Consider the following 19,995-nt stretch of genomic DNA (forward strand, 5'->3'; position numbering starts at 1 on the left):
TTATTTATTTAATTTGTGGTGTTGATCAATTTAGAATATTACTGAATATGTTAGCGCTTAATGCTAATTGATTAGGAAAGCAGAAGAAAAACAACCACATGCCGCCGGTGGGATCCGAACCCATGACCTCCGAATTGCGCGTCCGGTGCTCTACCTCTGAGCTACGGCGACGGCTGTCAAATCTGCTGCTTTCGGGGGTATTTATGTTTACAAGTAACCTAACCTTGAGAGTGTTCATCAGCGCCACCCACGTTCAGAAGCGGCGGACGTGGAACGTCCTGAGTTACCGCAATTGTGACGTAGAACGCCGTCGAACGAAGAAGGTGGAAGCTGCGTGAGAACACTCTTATGCTTCCTATGGCGTCCTAGGTACTTATGTTTCCTAGGTACTTATGCAGTAACTCTAGATTGAGAGACAAAAATTTCATTTTCGTGACGAAGCCTTTAAAGCGGAGGGTCAATGCGGTGACGGCACGCCAAGACTACGTGCATGCTTATCTTCGTGTCAGTTCAACTTGGCGCACTGGCTTAGTGGCTTTGGTGTTTGGCTGCTGATCTCTGATCCCAGGGTTGTGGATTCGATCCCGGTCACAACAGCTGTATTTCGATACATACGAAATGCAAAAATAACCTTATGCTGTGTGATGTCGGCACATGTTAAAGAAGCCAAGGTAGCGTAAATTATTTCGAAGCCCTTCATTACAGTGGCCTTCATAGCCTTATTCACTTCAGAATGTTAAAAACCTCACAATGCACAATTTGATATTTTGTGCCGGCTTGAAAATGAAGGGGCGCTTGAAACCTTCATGTAGTAATGGTGGTAGCAACTGCCATACAATGCTAAGGCTCGAAGTCTTCAGAGCCTTCCAAAGTCGAGCTACAGGAAATCCATTTATTTAGGTGCTTTTGTTCATAAATATCTGCCTAACTTTCAGTACACTGCAGCCTCATTTCTCACATTACATTTGCATATAATAATTTTTTTTCTTTTGTTTTTGAGCCCACAAAGTTGACCCTTGTGTTTCAATCGTAGTCATGTTATATTTAAGTAAATGCAGTATATCTCAAGAGGTGTAACTCCGTGAATGCAAAATGCATAGCTCTGGCAATGACATCCATAAATGTCACAAAGTGGGAACAGTACGCTTTCGAAGCCTTTTATATGAGAATGGGAGCTTATCAGACAGAAATCTTCTCCACAGATCAGTTCAAGGTTTAGTAATGGCAATAAGGCCTTTTCCCCTCTAAAGACACATCACACATTGATCCAGTAATGTATTCGAACTTGATGGTGGGTTTTGTTTTCTTTATATTTATTTATTCTTTGCACCCTTGTTCGCTGCTTGCATGCAGGCCAGGTGCCACCTATGTCACGGCCTCGACGCGTGGCTTCTACCATGGGCGGACCGAGACGTGCCGGGCATGCACCCCAGAGTTGGTGGAGTTTGTCCGGGCAGCCCTGGATGGCAAGACCTCTGTGCGTGGTTGCACTTGCACTGGTGGTTGTATGCGGTGTGACCAGAGTTCGTGTCAGTGCTACACCCTGTAAATTTAGGATGTCGGTTTATACTGCCTGCGAATTTCATGTTGAACTTCATAAATGTAAATGGTAATATAATGTACTTTGAACGCTTGCCGTAACAAGAATGTTTTGTGCAGTTATGTATCCTTACAGACTTTGAACAGTATATATAATTCAGACATGTACAGTCGACGACCGATTTTTCGGACTCTCTAGGCACCGGGAAAATGACCGAAAAATCGGGCAGTCCAGAAAATCAAATTTCACCAAAAAAATCACAAACTTATTACAAATATGCCGGAGGAAACGGCCAGTTGTATTGCACACACTCTAATGCATCTCATTACTATATTTCGCCGCGCGACATACCGTACGAGCGCGTATAAGGGCCGAGATTTTTTTTTCCAGATTCGAGGGCCAATTTTCAGGATGCGGCCCATACACGCGGTGTGCGAAAAAAAAATTTTTTTAAGTAAAAAAACACCAACCAGGGAATGAGCGAAATTTATTCTACGTTCAATCGTCACTCGTGCACGCTCATCCCAAAAGAAGCCGCGCAGCATGTCCGCTGTCAATGCGTAGCTGTTGTTCCGCACTTCCATCACATAGCAGCTCTTCCAGTTCGGGAAACTCGCATGGCTTGCCTCGGAAAGCGCTTTCTCTTTTGGTTGCACCATCATCGGACACACTTCTCGCCCACCGCACACTTGCCGTGTTCGAGAGCTAACTCCCAGCCGTGTAGCTATTATAGCGTGCTTGCCCATCGGAAGAACTGAGGATTGGGCGAGTTGGTGGTGATCCATTGTAGAAAAAACCAGCGCTTACGAACACGGACAGAGGACAGACTGGCGCTTACGTCAGTCTGTTTCCCTTGTCCTCTGTCCGTGTTCGTAAGTGCTGGTTTTTTCTACAATTGCCCATCGGGCTAAAACTGCAACGCTCGGCGGCAGCACGCAAAAGCCACAACCACAACTATTATGGCAAACGCGCTAACAAGCCATAAAAGGCTGCAGCTGGTGATACTGATGCCGATGTGGATAGCGGAAAATCTCGACGGAGAAAAGGTTGATGATGATGATCACGGCCTCAGGCGCCATTCATGGATGGCACTTGGAAGCTCCTCTGCGCACGCCGTGGCCGCCGCGATCCGCTCCGGCAGCAAAAGCGCGCTTCGATCGCGAGGCCACGGCGCGCGCATAGCCTCCGCGATCGTATTTGTGTTCCGTATTCGGGACGAAAGAGTCGGCACAGATGAGTTCCGTGAACTGAGACTACAGTTCAAGTTCGTGCGGCGGAAGACATTCAAAAACAGTAGGAATCCGGAACCACGCGAGCGCAATGTGCCGACTCGCGCAGAATTTCAGCATCGCAAGTTAAGAGGCTCCCTTTAAGCTTGAATTTCGTTTTGTTTAATCAAGTTTTCGATCTCTACTGCAGTTTGAACTAATGAGGTTCCACTGTACACATTACATGGCGGCTTGGGTACTGGCGGCGAGGGCGAACGAGGTCTGAAAAATCGGGTGGTCAGTTGCAGTGCGTCCGAAATTTCAAGCGCTCTTACACATTGGCTCTATGAGCCATGTCGCGGTGCCGCAAAAAAGTCCGAATAATCAAGCATGTCCGAAAAATCAGGCGTCCGAATTTTCGGTCGTCGACTGTATTTTCTAGGGTTGTGCGAATATTCGATAATTTCGAATATTCGATCGAATAGCACGGTATTCGATATTCGCTTCGAACCGAATTCTCGGTATTCGAAATTTCGAAGTATTCGCCTCGCGCGAATAGTGTTTCTGGGGCGCTTGCCCGCTTGCTTTATGTGGTTTCAGTTCTATTGCCGCATAGATGGCTTTCTTTTTATCGCGCTTTCAACGCTCGGGGGTCAGTCAATACACGAATCACAACCAGGTCGGGGTGCGAACCCAGCTACAAACGAAATAAAGGTGAGGGCCACGCGCTCTTGCAGAAGATCCTGCGTTCTGGCCGTCTCCGAGCCTCCCCACTAAGGCTGCCATAAGCCGCGTCGCTGCCACCGTGTCGAGGCAGACGCAAAGAAGGAAGAGCACAGCCATCAATCGTCTAAGCTTCAAAACAAGAAACCTCAGTTTACTGTTGTTGCTGTTGCGACTGAGCGAAGGATGAAAAGGAAAGTGCACGGGCCTGCCGACTGGCTCTAGCTGAGCTGCCACGTGCAGATAGCGGAGAGTTCAAAGATAAGAGGAAAGAAAGAAAAAAGACACGCGTCACACAACCCAACAACCGCGTCCCCGCCGCTGACGCTGGCTGGAAAATCAGATAAGCACCCAAGCCTGGCTGGAAAATCAGATAAGCACCCAAGCCTGGCTGGAAAATCAGATAAGCACCCAAGCCTGGCTGGAAAATCAGATAAGCACCCAAGCCTGGCTGGAAAATCAGATAAGCACTGAAGCCGCGCCCGCCCGCTGCCCGCTCCACGACTCTCGATTTTTTTTTCCCCCGTTAGAGTTGCAGAGTTGCGGAAAAGATTACCAGATAGGACAGATGCGAAGATAAACACGCAGCCCTACCACGCTATCGCTTCACCCAGTCAGGTGACGAATCATGCGTACGAACATGAGCGACCGTTCTCGGCAGCTTTCAAGCAAGCCATCATATTACCGGCGGAGTCGCGAAAAATTCAGCGGCAGCGCGGGGACTCGATGTCGCCGAAGTGTATACTTACATCAGTCAATGGGAAGGGCGCCTTTAGCGTGTGATAACGCTAAGCTTATTGTGCACCTGTGGAGGATTACTGCCGTTAACCCTCGGCATCTACGACTGGCGTCTTTTCTTGCTATTCTGACTGCTTGCGCGTTGATGGGAACGGAACGCCGCCGCCGTAATCAGGGCATTGAGCCATCTTCGGTGGTGTGCCTAACTCCGTCCGTCGCCGCAACTCGGGCACTCTGATACGTTGGAGGCTGAGAGCATTCTTGATGGAAGCGCGATGCTGAGTGCTGCTCGGAGGTACTACAGGGGACAATTTTGCCAGGACGCGCGAGCGGTGCGAATGACGTTTCGCTTGCGGCGCTAGAGTTTTGTACAGCCGCTTCCAATCTTGCTCGAGGGAATATGCTAGTCTGGGAATGTAAAAATTGTTCTTCCAGTATAAATTGCCAGTAAAAATTGTTCTTCACTCTAGGTGTTAAAATTTTGAAGTGTAGTTTTAAATAAAGCCTCAGTGCAGTGTGTAATGGCATCATGTGTTGGGAAAATAGATGGTTTTGGAAATGCCTACTGTCACTCAGCCTCTTTTTAGTGCCAGAAGTACTATTCGAACTATTCGCTTCGAAATTATTCGAAGAAAATCGCTATTCGCTTCGAATTCGCTTCGAATCAAAAAACCACTATTCGCACACCCCTAGTATTTTCCACTTCCAGTAATACCATATGCTGTTAGGTTAGGGATAGGAATGTAAATAATTTTTATCTTTAATTTTTTAAATAATTTATCTAGATAATTTTAGTAGTTCCTATGTCAATTTATTTACTACACCGCATATTGTTGTGAAAGTGTGCAGGCAGAAGTACCATTGCTTCCACTAATAATGACCCATTTATGATGAACACTCGCTTAGCATGAACGAAAGTCGCATCACTCTTACAGTAAATGAGAGCTGTGACACTTAGTCTTGAATAGAGCTTAAGCCACAGACATGGGAAGTCGTTTCAGCAAATAAGCTGCCATTTCAAACACACATACAAGAATTCATGGCGCTGCAGTAACCTGTACTGCAGATCTGCACTCGGTGTCAGATGAAACATGAAAGTGTTATCCAGTGCAAGCACAAACGACAAAAATAATTGTCAGCAGAGAAGAAATGTTAGCTCGATTTGTTGTCACATTTAAAGGGTAGTCAATGCACTTTGTTAGTGATAATTAACCACTTGTACATTTAATCTTGCTTAGCAAAGCTTGTTCTCAATTTACCTGTTGCCTTTCAGTGGTTCAGTTTGTGTTTTGTTTGACGCTGATAGTACAAGATCCACAGTAGAGAGAATTTCATGAAGATTGGATTCTTGACAACAGAGGAGTAAATGGGGGCCTCAGTCCACTAGCCAAGGTTTCAACAAGACAAGTCTTCTTGTCGAAACGTTGGTTACTGGACTCAAGCTCACTCCCAGCCCTTATTCATTTGTTTAACCCTTTCAGGCACTTTGTACACAATTGCGTAAGGGGCAAACTTGCAGCTTTTTCTGAGAAACTGGAGCGCTTAACCGTGATTTCATTATTTCAGTCAAATTGAGCACCCTTCTTGTTGCAAATAAGTTGCTTTTTTGTACTATGTAGCGAATCCAGTAAATAATATTTCACACAAGGATGAGCTAGGTAGCACTTTGTCTGCTTTTTTTGTGCAGACAGATTTTGCTGAAAGTGAAAACATTGATTGTTTTTGCTCAATTTCGAGGGTAATGTGAATCTTTGAAACAAAGAGCGATTCCATGATCCCTAGGGTGTTTACCTGACACAAGAGAACATTGCGATGTTACTATTTCTAACAAATCTGACACTTTGTACAGAATCCTCCATATCGTTGTAAGAAGAACTGACCTGCTGGTCTTTCACGCTCAAAAACTAACAAATTCCCTTTCTTGAGGCCTGAACATACTACTTTGGTGAAAAAAATGATTTATTTCAGTCAAAACAAAAAATGGCGCCTGAAAGGGTTAATAGATAGCACAAGAGTGCACACAAGTTTCAGATCGTGAAAACATTGACAATGCTAAATTGTTCAACTGAGTTAGCATGCAGCTAGGAACTGCAGAGTGTGCTCCTCATTTCCCTGTATACAACCTGCGCACCGCAGTGCTTCATGTCAGGCCGGGCCTCTAGGCATGTGGGAATTTCTTTTCTTTTTCTTTTAATTTTTTTCCCATAGCTCCCATACTTCGAAAACTTTCGTGAGCACCTGTACATGAACGTCAGAAGTTAAAAGGCATTTACTTTTCATGCAAGCAAGATGAAGTAGCTTTAGGTTTTCAGGTACGAGGAAAAGCAAAAATTGTCTTCCAAGAATTTTCTTGTCTGCCGAAATTATATTCCACAGCGTTGCTGTGAAAGCACTGCCACAACGTTTGGGAACAAAAGAAAGTGACTTCTTGGCGCAGAGTAGAGAAAGGAAGGATGCTCATTGCCAGATGACGCTACCTGCCTGTAACCCGTTCTGACCTAAGGCTTTATTTCTTTGTATGGCAAGCCATAATGAACAAGATCATATAGTGTGGCTTAACCGAGTCGCAGGAAGCTGTGTATCTAATTTTATGCTGAGTATAAGGCAAGATGTCACACATGCGGTCACTCTATGACACCAGCACTTGAACAATCTGTTGAGGCATCATGCAGAACAATCAAATGAGGTATCATGCATACTACCTGGAACAAGCTTATTTGCTGTGTAAACTTTTTTTTTTTGCTAGCATCAAAAGTGTACAGGATAAAGTTAAAAACGTGAGGATATGAATAACAAAGATTTAGGCTTGCAAGGCAGGGCAGACTGTTTTCTATCCTCTTCCTGGTATTTATAAAATTGTTTTCTTTTTTTTTTCCACTCGAGGACAGCGTTTCTGCATGGGTAAACTGGCTCGACCCGGGATGCTTCTTTTTTATTTTTATTGCTGTCATTTTGCATTAATAAGTCAGATTAATTAAGCAGTGCATGATGATCTTGTTACATCTGTGAATTCGGGCATTTAAAAAGAAAATAACGTCACGTTGTCCACACCTGATTGTGTTACGGCATGAACGGTTTTTGCATTTACTTGAACGATGTTTTGCCTGTCTTCCTTTTTACAGATAACGAAAGTCCTCGATCTCTTAAAAGTGGCTGTGGCAAAGTTTGAAAAACTGATGGTTGAATGCTGCAAGAACCACGGTGAGCAACATGAGCTTCCACCAGTGCATGCGGTCTGGTGGTACTTTCTGGTGATGCTGCACTAGCAGATAGCGTTAATTTTTCAGTACCGTATTTATTCACGTAGTGAACTCACTCACATAATGAACCTACCCCCAACTTTTGTTCTTGAAAACACTTTTTTTTTAACCTGATTTAAAAAACTTGTGCCAGTGTTCACCATGTTTGCTTTATCTCTCCGCAGTTGGCTGGCGGCGTTGAGTATCACAAAATCATGAGATTGTGCCATGATATTTCAAACATATTTTGAAGCGAATGATGCTAAACATCGGTGACACGAACGTGAGGGACGTGGGAATGCAACTTGTCGACCGCACGATTTTGTTGTTGATGGATGGATGGGACGGGATGTAAAAGATGGACAAACGGGCGGATGATCTTTACGAAATTTCGACTCTTACAAAAATCTGTCAATTTTTTTTATTTTTATAGTGGAGTGTCTTCTCAAAATGATGGCATTTTTTTTTTTAAAAGTGGGTTCATTATGTGAGTAAATGCGGTAGCTTAGGCTTAATTATGAAGGACTTAAAGGAGTATGGACACCTAATTTTGGTGGCATGTTGTAGTCTCTACAATGATGTGGAAAACACTACTATACATGAATCAGCATGTGGTATTTGCCTATGACCGCTAAATAATTTATAATTGAATTATTTCGTCATGCTGTTTCGGTTTCAATAACTGAACGATGGCTGTGATATCAAAGTGTGGTTATACGTCATATGAGGCATGGATAAACGTCGATATAATCGCTGGTTCATCATTTTAATCCACTATGGTACTGAAGCCAGCCTTCCTCAAGAGACGGTGTGACAATGAATATAGAAGCAGCAATTATATTGCAGTTTTTGCACGCCTCACATGGCTTATAACCGCACTTTGACGTCACAGTCATCAGTCGGTGTTTGAAACCAAAACGGCATGAGAAAGAAATTCGATTATAAATTATTTAGTGGTCGTAAGAGAATGCCACATGGTAATCAGTGTATAGTAATGTATTGGGCATCATTACAAACATGAAAACACGCACCCAAAAGTTAGGTGTCTATACTCCTTTAAAGGGCAACTGCATAGGTTTTAGAAATCGACGAGCCTAAAATGGTTGAATATGTGAAACTCGCACGTAAAGCATGTGAAGTCCTTTTGAGCTAGCTTTTGAAATGGGGACATAATCGGTGATCAAAATCGCGACGGCCTTCAAGCTTCTCTGCAGTGCACAACGGCGAGTGGGGGGCACCTGATGACGTCATCGAAGGTATTGGTACGTTTATAGCGCATAAACACCTGCTTTGAAAGAAAAAAAAAACCAACACCACAGACGGCAAAGCCCGCCGAGCGTTGTTTGGCAGCATCCAACGATGCATGGCAGGGTGTGGCTGACGGCAGCGGTAATTTGAAATCATACCTTCCATGACGTCACACTGAACTTCTCCACTCTCCTCCGATGCTTTGAGGAGAAGCAGAAAATTTAATTGCTGATTTCGCCACTATTTTAAATGCTAGTGCAGTAACACTTGGCATGCTTCACCTACAGCCTATACTGATTTGAATCTTTGAATATTGCAAAATTCTCAAAAAGTGATGCAGTTGCCCTTAAGGCACTGAGGTATTCTGAACGATATATATATCCACATCTGTTCTCTTCGTGCCCTGCTGATTAGAGCTAACACAGCATGTTTCTTCGGCTTCTGTATGTTTCACACATAGAGCAGTCCACTCTTCTTAAAGCCTGTGTGTACCATCTGGCATCAGCAAGCACAGTGCATCTTGTGATGATAATAATAATAATAATAATAATAATAATAATCATCTCTTTATTTGTGTCGTAGGGTACACGGTCGACACTGGAGGCCGGCAGTAAAAGCTGTCGCAAAACGACAGCTTGACAGAGCCGCAGGCCCCCATGCACTTGGCAGCAGTACAGTGTCCATGCTTATGTGCAAAAAAAAATATGCTATACACAGTACAGCTCACAGTACACCCTGATAAATAAATTCCATTTTCTATACAGAACACAACATAAAATTTTGTGATATACGGCAGAAATTAATAGAAAGAACATAGAATAGAACATACAGCATGATGGATAGAACAAAAAGTTACTGTGGCTTAATACTGTTGCAGCCGCATTTTGAAAATAGCCGCTTCTGGCTTAACCTTGCTGAAGTGAAATTCTCAATCGGGGCTTATTTTTATGATGAAGTGATCATAAAATCACCTACATGTAGTTTCTGCATCCTTCACTAATACTTTTGGGAGCAAAAAATACTCGCATCAGAAGGCATTCATTACTCATGTCTAGCTAACATGCAGTAAATCAGATTCACATCGCATCAGACTATGTATACAAAGCTTATTTTTCATTCATGTTTCACACATTTCTGCTTGTCAGGTATGGTAGTCCTGAAATAAACAACAGTGCATAGTTGCTTTTTTTAATCCAGCAAATAGAGACAGTGTTATTAAGTGAACAGTGGAGTAATCAATTCATTAATTTTTTTCTTGCTCCTTTTTGTACAGGGTGTGACCGTCATTTAATGGGCCTCGCACTCACGGCTGTGGAAGAGGGTTTGCCCATCCCGGAGTTTTTTATGGACCCTGCATTTATCAAGAGGTCAGTTTAAGCCCTTGAGCTAAACCTGGTTGCAAACAAAGTTGCCCTTACCATGTTATTTTGTTGTTGTACTGCCAGTTGAAGAATGTTGCTTCTGTTGCCTGCTGTTGTTGCTTTTTGGCGAGAATTTATGGCTTGTGGAAAGGAATTTTGATCATCAAATTGCATGTTTAGTGCACTGCAGCTATTTAAAGCAGGAATTTATGGCATTTGCTCTATATGTCACATTACACTAGCCCAAGTTTTTGAAGTAGAGGCACAGTTTAGTGCAAACTTGTAGAACTTGCAGAAAGAAAGCAGCTCGGTTAGTGGCAGTTTTTTTATTCATGCCTTGGTGTCATTCTCTATTGATAATCATTAAAATGGGCCTTGGGGTGTACATTGTCTCAGCAGTGAATTCTGGAATTACATTTTAACATTAGGAACCATGGGAGAGAATGCAAAAGGGAAAAATGAAAGGCTGGTATCTGCTGCCAGTTCCATACCTGTCTGCTGCATGAGAGAAAGCGAGAGTGAAAGGACTTAGAGAGAAATGGGTATCATTATAATGGTACTTGCTTTCTTTTGAGGGAAAGAAGTTTTTTGAGCAAAGGAAAGAGTGCAGTAGCCCTCACATCTCCACATCTTGGTGGACACCTCAATCACACCTTAACCCCTTCACCGTTTTGTTATATCAACGAATTTCTAAACAAAACTGCTTATTTTTTTTATTCCTGATTTCGAATATTATTGCAATAAAAAGCACGAATTCAATCTTCAAAAAATATCTGAAGCAAAAACGAAGTCAAATTAGCATATTCAAGTTTATTATTTCTGACATTATGGAAAACCAACTTCCTGCTGGTAATGAGCGATAAATATATTCAAGGAAGTCATCAGGCAAGCTTATAGTGAACATCTTACTGGGAACTGCAAGAAAAGGAAACCGAGGGCGTCATGTAGGGATGTTACTGACGTTGACCTGCATGCACTGACGCGCACTCGCAAAGTTCGCTTCTGAGCTGTCTACTTCTTCATCGGAAGAACTGATAAGCACAACGGCAGCACTGTCGTCCTCGCTCCCTGAAACAATGTACACTTCGGTGTCTCAGTCACCATCGTCTGAAGAAGATTACGACGAAGAAGAGCGTCATTTCCGAGAAGACGGGCCAGCAAAACACGCGTCGCCTCCGCCGGATGCCATTTTTAAAACCCAGGTTGCCATACGAAAAAAAAACGTTTATGCGGTAGAAGAAAACGAAATTAACATGTCGGTGCTGCCATCTGTCGAGCAAAATGTCATCTAAGCCACACACGAGCACCGCTCGTCCGAAACGAGGAAGAGAAGAACGTATTCAGAGAGGACGAGCTACAGTCGTCCAAAACGGTTTGGGGACGGCTTGGCAAGGACGAGCACAGCTCGTCCAAAACGGTTAAGGGGTTAAAGGGACACTGAGGAGAAATTGAAGTTGACTTGCATTGACAGAACACCAGCTCCTGATTACAAAAACGCCACTCATACTGACAACAAAGCTCTTGTAACGTAGAAAAGAGCAAGAACCAAAATACAGGTATCGCCGCCACAGGCCAAACTCGCAAGTACACGCGTGATGACGTCATAGGACAAAACAGTGTTGCTAGAGCCAATGGTTCTAGTAACACTGGGACACGAGAGCCACGAATCACTGAGGCTCAGCCAATGCATGCGCAAATCTCCTTGACGTCGCCAGATGACGCCACGTACCCGGCAGCTACGCGCGCTCCTGCAGCATTGGGACTAATTCGCGCCTGCTCACAGCGGTAGGCGGGCTCCCGGTATTCCGCTAACGGTAACAAGGCACACGGTATTCTAAAGGTGTCTATTTGCGAGAACTTCGTTGACGACTTCGAGAACGGGATCGATTGTAACGCTGGCAAAACAGTCAGTGCAAACGTAAACGAAGCGACGGCCGCAACAGCCGATAGATGCCTTCAACGTGCGGCCGGTGGTAGCTTTCTTTTCGGCTGCTGCTGGGCCGCACTGCTGGCCGCCAGAAATCACGGAGTCTGCGTTACGTCATGCGCACGTCATGTTTCACGTCACTTAGTCCTGTGTCGTCATAAGAGAATCCCAAGTTTGGATCAGAGCGGCGGGAAAAACTTTTTCAACTTCGAATCCAAATTTCTTTGAAATAAATGCATCTTTCGCTGCCGGCCAAGTGGCAACAAAGCCATGAAATGCCAAACTATCTGATTTTGCTATAAAAAAAATATTAATAGAGCTCTCCTCACTGTCCCTTTAAGCATCCAGCTGAAGGTGCATATGTCATCTGTCCGAACTCCTGTTGCAAGCTAGCCTCCAATTTTTAAAACATGTGAGCTGTATGCAAAGAAAAATGCTATGACGCCACCCGGAACGCTGTACGACGAATGGTTGCTCATAATTCCGGTGCGAATGTAGTCGGGTATACTGCCACCACACTAAGGTCAGCCATTGATGCCATGGCTGTTGTTTCATGGACAAATACATGGATTGGGGGATTGGGGCATGTAGCTTACTTGTCACATGGCCTGAACTCTGCAGTCAGTCTCTCACGTGACTTGGTATGACATCACATTAATACCCCTGTCACACGGGCAAGTTTAGTGACACTTTCACGAAGTGCACTTCTCCAGAATGAGTGACACTTTCGGGGAGTGCTGCTACATGGAAAAATAAAGTGTCATTCGGAATTGATGGTGGTGACGATGGCTTTTCAAGTAAGGCACAAAAAATATTACTTTTCGCGCTTCAAACCTTTAATGTACAGTTAATGTACAGTAGATTCCAAACTGCAAGCAATTTTTTATGATTATCAAGGAGCTTTGTGCAATATTGGCGATTACAAAAAAGGCTTCGCAAGACGAGACAAGCCAGGAGCAGTACTTCACTTTTTGAAGCATCATGGCGACCCACGGAGATAATGTTTCTGCGCAGCTGACACAATCTGATTGGCAAAAAGTGGTGGCGACATACATGCGTATTCGAGCGCCTCCTTGGATTGCAAACACTGCACTGTTGCACCGTCACACCGAAACGGTTGCAGATGGTTGCTACGGTCACCATGCTAGCCGCCATAGCCACACTGCTGCGGCTGCCTAAAAAATTATTGCAGCTGAAAACAAGAATGTCGGAATATGTGCAGTATACCGTAAAAACCCGAGTATAATACGAACCCGAATATAATACGAGGTGAAGTTTTAGAGACGCGAAATGGGAAAAAAAAAGTTTTACCTGCATATAGTACGAGTGACGCAAGCTCATGCACAAAAGACATTTATTCAAATCGCAATCCGCACTCCACTTCAATCACTTTCTTCTTCAGTAGCACTTTCTTCGGACATTTCTTTGTCTGACAAATCATCCCAAATGTACTCATCTTCCGTGCCATCGAGGGCGTTCGAGATGCCGCTCTTCTTAAGCCCGCTTCAGCTGCTCGGTTGGCGTCACTGCAGGCTCACCTGAGCGCATCCACTCTGCGTAGCACCGCTTGACTGCGTCCTTGAACGGTTTGTTTACACAACCATCAAGTGGCCGCGAAAGCTTCGTCGCATTCCGCTGCACGCGAAAAGGGCTTCTTTCTGTCGTGGCTGGCCATCCACGAATGCTTCCTTCGATGACACCAAACTGCCTCCCGGCCGCACCGTTGCCGATGTTCTCCACAGCTAAAATCACTTTTCGCTTGAAAGCAGCCAAGTACTGTTTTTGAGACCCTGACATCATGCTCCCCAAAACAATATCTACTTAATGAAGCGTGCCTTACATGCTAGCACGTGCGTTGTCAACAGGCACACGGCACACCGCGACCCCCCGGCGCACCCAACGGATCAACAAAGAAACGACGCCGTGACGTCGTGTGTCGAGAGTAACGAAGCCAAGCCGTAGCCACACGCCAATAGCGAAGCCAAGCCGTAGCCACGCCGCAAAAACGAAACCAAAACTTCGAGCAACTTCGAAAATTTTTCTTTGGATCCGCAAATAGTACGAGGCGGAAATTTAGGACGCTAATTATGGGAAAAAAACCTCGTATTATACGCGGATTTTTACGGTATATATTTAATGGCAATGCAAATAAGTTTACATGAACAAGAGGGCAAAAAAAAATTAGCTGCGTTCAATAAAACGCCATTTTTATTGCCGACGTTGTATTCTAATTTGGAAACGCTGCTACCAAGGCTATACACTTCGCCCCTCGGGAAAAGTGAAGTGCGTTCCCCAAACTCACTTCTTGCTGAGTGCGTTCAGCAGCGAGTGTCATTAAAGTTCATCGTGTGACACGATGCGAATGACACTACAGGCGAGTGTCACTCGTTGAAAATGACACTAAACTTTCTCGTCTGGCAGGGGTATTAGTCGTTGTCACGTGACTTTATAAGGCATGGTTACATTGCATTGTTGTCATGTGTCTTGGTATCACGTCACTTTTATATGATGTCATCACGAATTACACTAATTAGCCTTTGCGGTAATGATGTTAATTGAACTAATTAGCCTTTGCATTGCCTAATGTGACATCATCTTCATCACAACACATTACGCCACTCGCAAGTGTCCTGTCACTACATATTACACCAATCGCGTGACTTGGAATGAAATGACTTCTGACGTCACATGGTGTCGTTTTTTGCGGGCAAAATTTTTGCGTACACGTTCTGCAGACACGACCTTGAAAGTGAGCCACATAATGCTTTCGCATTGAAAATAAAACAAGGCACACTGAGCATGGTGAATCGGATATAACTATGATATCTTCTGGGGTATAAGTCACACTTTCTTTCTGAATTTGAACCAGTGCATCCTGTTACCACGAACCTTTGTGCTTATTGTTTGTTTGCACTCAGAGCCGATGGTATGTGACTTTTTATTTGCTTGTGACACGGGATGTGAACAGACTTATCTCAATTGATTGCAGTCATGTGCAACTGCTTCCATGTTGGTGTTGCTTTAGTGCCTTATCTCAAGGGTTCCTTGCCAGCTTTAAATTGAGCGCGGTTCAGAGCAGCAGGCAGTCTGTCCCGCGACAACCACCAAGCTTGTTGCTATCACTGCCGCCACATCATTCAGTTCTTTGTGGTCAGAAATCAGCCGAATAAGGAGTTTCTTTTGGAAGTCTTTCACAGTCTTCCTGACTACCAGACTGCCGTCACCACTATGTGGCGTGACAAAAAATTATGTGGCTCCATGTGTAATCTTATGCTGTGTCTAGTGACTACATTTAAAAAAAAAAGATTGATGTATAAAAGATGAAAATATCAGTTTTTTTTTAAATGTTTCCTAATGGGTAGAATATTAACATCCACCCTTGCAAGTTTCACTGGTGTCACTTTCATATGTGTCACTTGTTTTCTGCTCGCATGTGTAATGTGTTCTTCTCACTCAACATGACACCACTTGAAAGGCTCAGGTGCTATGATGTAAACTGCAACTTGCATGTCGTTGAATCTGCAATGGGAACAAGGATGCATGGAGGCAGTTCGACATGAGCGACAAAATTATCTGGGCCTGGCACAAAGGTGCAAAGCACTTCTGACAATGAACACCGCAATAAAGGCAGACTTGCGGTGCCGCCGCGGTGGCTCAGTGGTTACGGCGCTCGGCTGCTGACCCTACAGATGCGGGTTTGATCCCAGCCGCGGCGGTCGCATTTCGATGGAGGCCAAATTCTTGAGGCCCGTATCCTGTGCTATGCCACTGCTCATTAAAGAACCCCAGGTGATCAAAATTTCCAGTGCTCTATGGTATCCCTCATAGCCCAAGTTGCTTTAGGACGTTAAACTCCACATAATCAAACCAAAAACAGACTTGTGGCATAGCTGCCACAAATGTGTGCTTTCTCGCAATCCCTAATGAAGGGATCCTTAGCTCGTCTTTGTTGTGATGACTGAATGAACTGTTGAAACGGTGTGTCTTATACACTGATGTGGCTTATATGTGATTTTCTTGGAAAAACTGCCATATGAAGCTGGGTGTGCCTTGTACTTAGGTGCAACTTGTAGACCAGAAAACATTGCAAGGGGTGCAAAGTGCAAGAAATATTGATGAAATAATGAAAAGACATGTAACACAGGACATGGTACAAGGATAGGGCATTAGTGGTGCCAGTATGAAAAGAACAGTGAGGGATGTCGTAACTTGCACTGTCTAATGCACATGCCTTCTTGAAGGACGAAAGACCACAATGTGCTACTGCCACTGGTTGCTTGTAAAGGGCTCATATATTTTTCTTTATTTCTTTTTCCACCCACAGTGGTGGCAATGGGAACTTCATTCTGTCTACCAGCTGCAATGGCTACACGCCTCTCATTGGCTGTGTGGCTCCAATGTGTACAGATGGCTATGGTGTATTTTACAGCATCGAAGAGAACAAGTGAGTAGGCATTCACTGATGTTTCTGCCAAAAGTTTCGATCGATAATTAGTCCTCTCCGGTCATATGATACCAAAGGAAAGAGTGGCTTAGCACTCTAGAGTTGAACATTGTCTTTTATTTCTGAGCCTGCTGCTCCAAGAGCCAGTGCTGCTTCTGGAGTGCATGTCAAGTACTGAGCCATGAAGAAAATGGACTACGAAGTCGGGTAACAGTGGTGGGGATGAATACATAGTGCACTCTTATGGCTGTCAATAACTATTTGTGTGCATTGAGCCTATTTGTAGTTAGGTCTACCTCCAGCTAAAAATTGGGTAGTAAGGTCCCTTTGAGACAAGCATCACAGACATATGTGATTGTTAGGGGTTCAGTTCACTGAGGCACTCTGAGCATCAAGCTGCGCAAGGGCATTTAAGCACCATTACTAAACCGGGAGTAACACACGTAGATGAAGAGTTTGCTAGGAGACGTTTATTCAGCAGTTCAGAAGGAGATGTTGAACTACCCCACGTAATGCCTGTGATCACTTCCTTGATAGTTGTGAACACTCGGTGTTGTGGCAAAAGTTGCCCTCCTTTAACCTGGAAGACATCTAGCAATGTTTCATTACCAGAAGGACATCTGACAGTCATGTTCGTAAGAAACTTGGCTAATTTAAACAACGTAGTGTCCCCCTCATGCCAAGGCATTTGCAGTGCACCACTGCTCCTGTCGGGCTGGAGGAATGGCTGTGCATACTCAACTGCTCATTCAAGCTTTCAGCTATCTGTAGTAGCAATCAGCCATTCAGTACTATGGATAGCTAGGCAATGCAGCACTGCCGGAGTTTGTGTTAACTAAATCTTTTCATTAGAGAGTTTTAGCTGAGCGGGTTTGTGCGCTCACTCCGCTCAGCGAGCTAGCGGGAGAGCTACTGCGCATGCGCGAAATGCTCAGGAGGGAGCGCGCGAGCGGAACGGCTCCTCGGACTCGCTCCTGCGCGAGCCAAGCGGGCCTCGCGCAAAGCCTTCTGGGCTCATGCTAGCCGAACCAAACGTAGACATTCAACATGGCAGCCACCAGCGCTGCTTTTGTGACAACAGGAGCAGGTCTTGCAGCACTTTTCGGCATGGCGAACAGGTTGCAGGCGGTGTCGGATGACTTGCGAACGCAACTCGATCACGATCGACGTTCGCACGTATAGAGGATGAATGCATCCTCCAGACAACGCTACAAATGCGTACACGCGCACGCTGAGAGGGATGGCTTGCGTGGTCTTGACTTGGCTGTCGCAGTGGAAGACCTCTCAATTTTTCGTAATACGAAAACTTCACTCCAAAGCATTGCTGTTACCAAAAAGCATACAGCAAACGTAAACAATCAGAGAGGCTTACTTGAAACTATTTTCTGGCAAGTCCAGTTACCACCACTAGGAGGCGCAACAAGGTGCCTCGCTTGAGCGGACGGGGAAGACCGTGAGGAGATGCAGCGCTAAAACTCTACTCTTGCGCGACGCTCCGCTGAGAACTGCGAGCGGAGCGGACAGTAAACCCACTCTGTTAAAACTCTCTATTATTGTCTTAAAACAGTGCAAAGGTCCTTTAGCTTTTCAGCTGGTCAAAGTACTCTGCTTAAAAGGGTGGACTCAGGGGAGCACACTTCCTTCAAGGGAATATCAAACAAACAACTCAACAAAGCACTACTCGAAGGGAGTGTACTCACTTCAGAGGAAGTGCCTTATCAAAACACTCGGGTGAATGGAGTGGTACGCTGAAAGGAGTACACTCCTGTAAATGGAGTAGCTTATGAAGCAACTCAACGAAGTACTCTTGGAAGTACACTGCCGTTAGGGGATTCCCTTATTAAGGAACCCAGCTTAATAGAGTACACTCAAGGAATACACCCCTTTCAAGGGAGTAGCTTATCGAGCAACTCAGCAGAGTACCCTTGGAAGTGCACTGCCTTTATGAGCGTACCTATTGAAGAACCCAGCTCAATAGAGTACACTCAAGGAATATGCCCCTTTCAAGGGAGTAGCTTATCAAACAACTCAGCAGAGTACTCTTGGAAGTGCACTGCCTTTAGGAGAGTACCTATTGAAGAACCCAGCTTAATAGAGTACACTCAAGGAATACGCCCCTTTCAAGGGAGTAGCTAATCGAACAACTCAGCAGAGTACTCTTGTAAGTGCACTGCCTTTAGGAGAGTACCTATTGAAGAACCCATTAATAGAGTACACTCAAGGAGTACACTCCTGTAAAGGAAGTAACTTATTGAACAACTCAGCAGAGTACTCTTGGAAGTGTACTGCCTTTAGGAGAGTACCTATTGAAGAACGCGGCTTAATAGAGTACACTCAATACACTCCTTTCAAGGGAGTAGCTTATCGAACTACTCGACAGAGTACACTCAAGGGAGTACATTTCAGTTATTGTTTACACGTAGAGTCCCAGCTTTGATTTTGTGTCCTTATCGTCTTCATCAAAGCGAAACGTTGCCTTCTTATCTCTCCTTCTCCTTCTCTTAACAGGATCATCTTTGCCTTATCAGCCTTCAAGGAGAGCAGTGAGACTGACACTCAGGCGTTGTATCAGCACATCGTGCAGGCCCTGTTTGACTTACAGGGCTTGCTGCTCTCAGCCAAGCTCTGATGGGAGATAGCGAAGAGACCACACAATACATATATTATATTATAATGCTTTGGATGAGCCGCGTGCACTGCCCAGTGTAGACCAGCCGAAGACCAAGGGTCGCATGCTGCTGAGTGGATCCTCCTTGTCACTGTGATCGTGCTGTTATTGCTTTTCTTCCCCCTTCATCTTTTTTATGTTGTTCGTTCTAGCCAATTTCTTTTATTAGGTAGGTATTTGTATCAATAACCTTTTTTTACCCCAGCGATCTGTACTCTGTATTTCTACAAGCAGCGCAAAACACAAATGTATTCAGGTGTGGTGTTTATACAGGCGAGGGAGAAGGTGTACAGTCCGACAACTTTCTGTTTTAAAGGGGGACGAGGGTATTATTTATGACTAGATTCTCATGAAATTTTGCAAACTGATGCGTTTTCTCTTCTGATTCCAAATACGTAATCATAACTGAGCTGGTGGTCTTAAATCTTACAAAGGTCTAGAATGTAATTAGGTAATTTCTTATGCAGCTTTAATGAACTTTGCCATTGCAATTTGTTGCTTTTAATTGCATGAGTTGATAGCCAGAGAGTTCCCATACCCGGTGACATTCTTCGTTTTTCTCTAAAGGCATGTCATCCGGATATACTATGTCGAGAGTAAAAGGTTGCAGTATTTGACACTGCAACTCGTTAAGCTAATTGTAAATTGCTGTTTATATGTGGCTTAAACAAAAAAAGTAAGAATGTCATTCCCTGGCTATCAATTCATGTAATTAAAAGCAACAAAATGCAATGAGAAAGTTCATTAAACCTGTGTAAGAAGTTGCCTAATCACACTCTAAAATTTAAGATAACTTTTTATCTAAGACCACCAGCTCAATTATGACTACATTTTTGGAATCAGAAGAGAAAAACACATCTGTGTGCAAAATTTTGTGAGATTCTAACCATAAATAAAAA

At 44.3% G+C, this 19,995-nt stretch overlaps 1 protein-coding gene and 1 non-coding gene across 2 annotated transcripts in view; one reads left to right on the plus strand and one right to left on the minus strand.

Annotated features, from left to right (window-relative positions):
* Window positions 1-19,881, plus strand: part of CROT (Carnitine O-octanoyltransferase) — a 74,507-nt gene extending 54,626 nt beyond the window's left edge. The window contains exons 11-15 of the mRNA XM_089545972.1: window positions 1,354-1,477; window positions 7,332-7,410; window positions 9,970-10,063; window positions 16,309-16,428; window positions 18,937-19,881. Of these exons, the coding sequence (XP_089402098.1) occupies window positions 1,354-1,477; window positions 7,332-7,410; window positions 9,970-10,063; window positions 16,309-16,428; window positions 18,937-19,057 (538 nt within the window). The 3' untranslated portion in view covers window positions 19,058-19,881. The remainder of the gene's footprint in view (window positions 1-1,353; window positions 1,478-7,331; window positions 7,411-9,969; window positions 10,064-16,308; window positions 16,429-18,936) is intronic.
* TRNAA-CGC (transfer RNA alanine (anticodon CGC)) lies at window positions 100-171 on the minus strand. Its single transcript has one exon. It is a non-coding gene; the product is annotated as a tRNA-Ala (tRNA).
* Window positions 19,882-19,995: the final 114 nt, after the last annotated feature.

Source organism: Amblyomma mixtum, chromosome 5, assembly GCF_055824585.1.
Source record: "Amblyomma mixtum isolate Tamu chromosome 5, ASM5582458v1, whole genome shotgun sequence".
In the NCBI taxonomy this organism is placed as follows: domain Eukaryota; kingdom Metazoa; phylum Arthropoda; class Arachnida; order Ixodida; family Ixodidae; genus Amblyomma; species Amblyomma mixtum.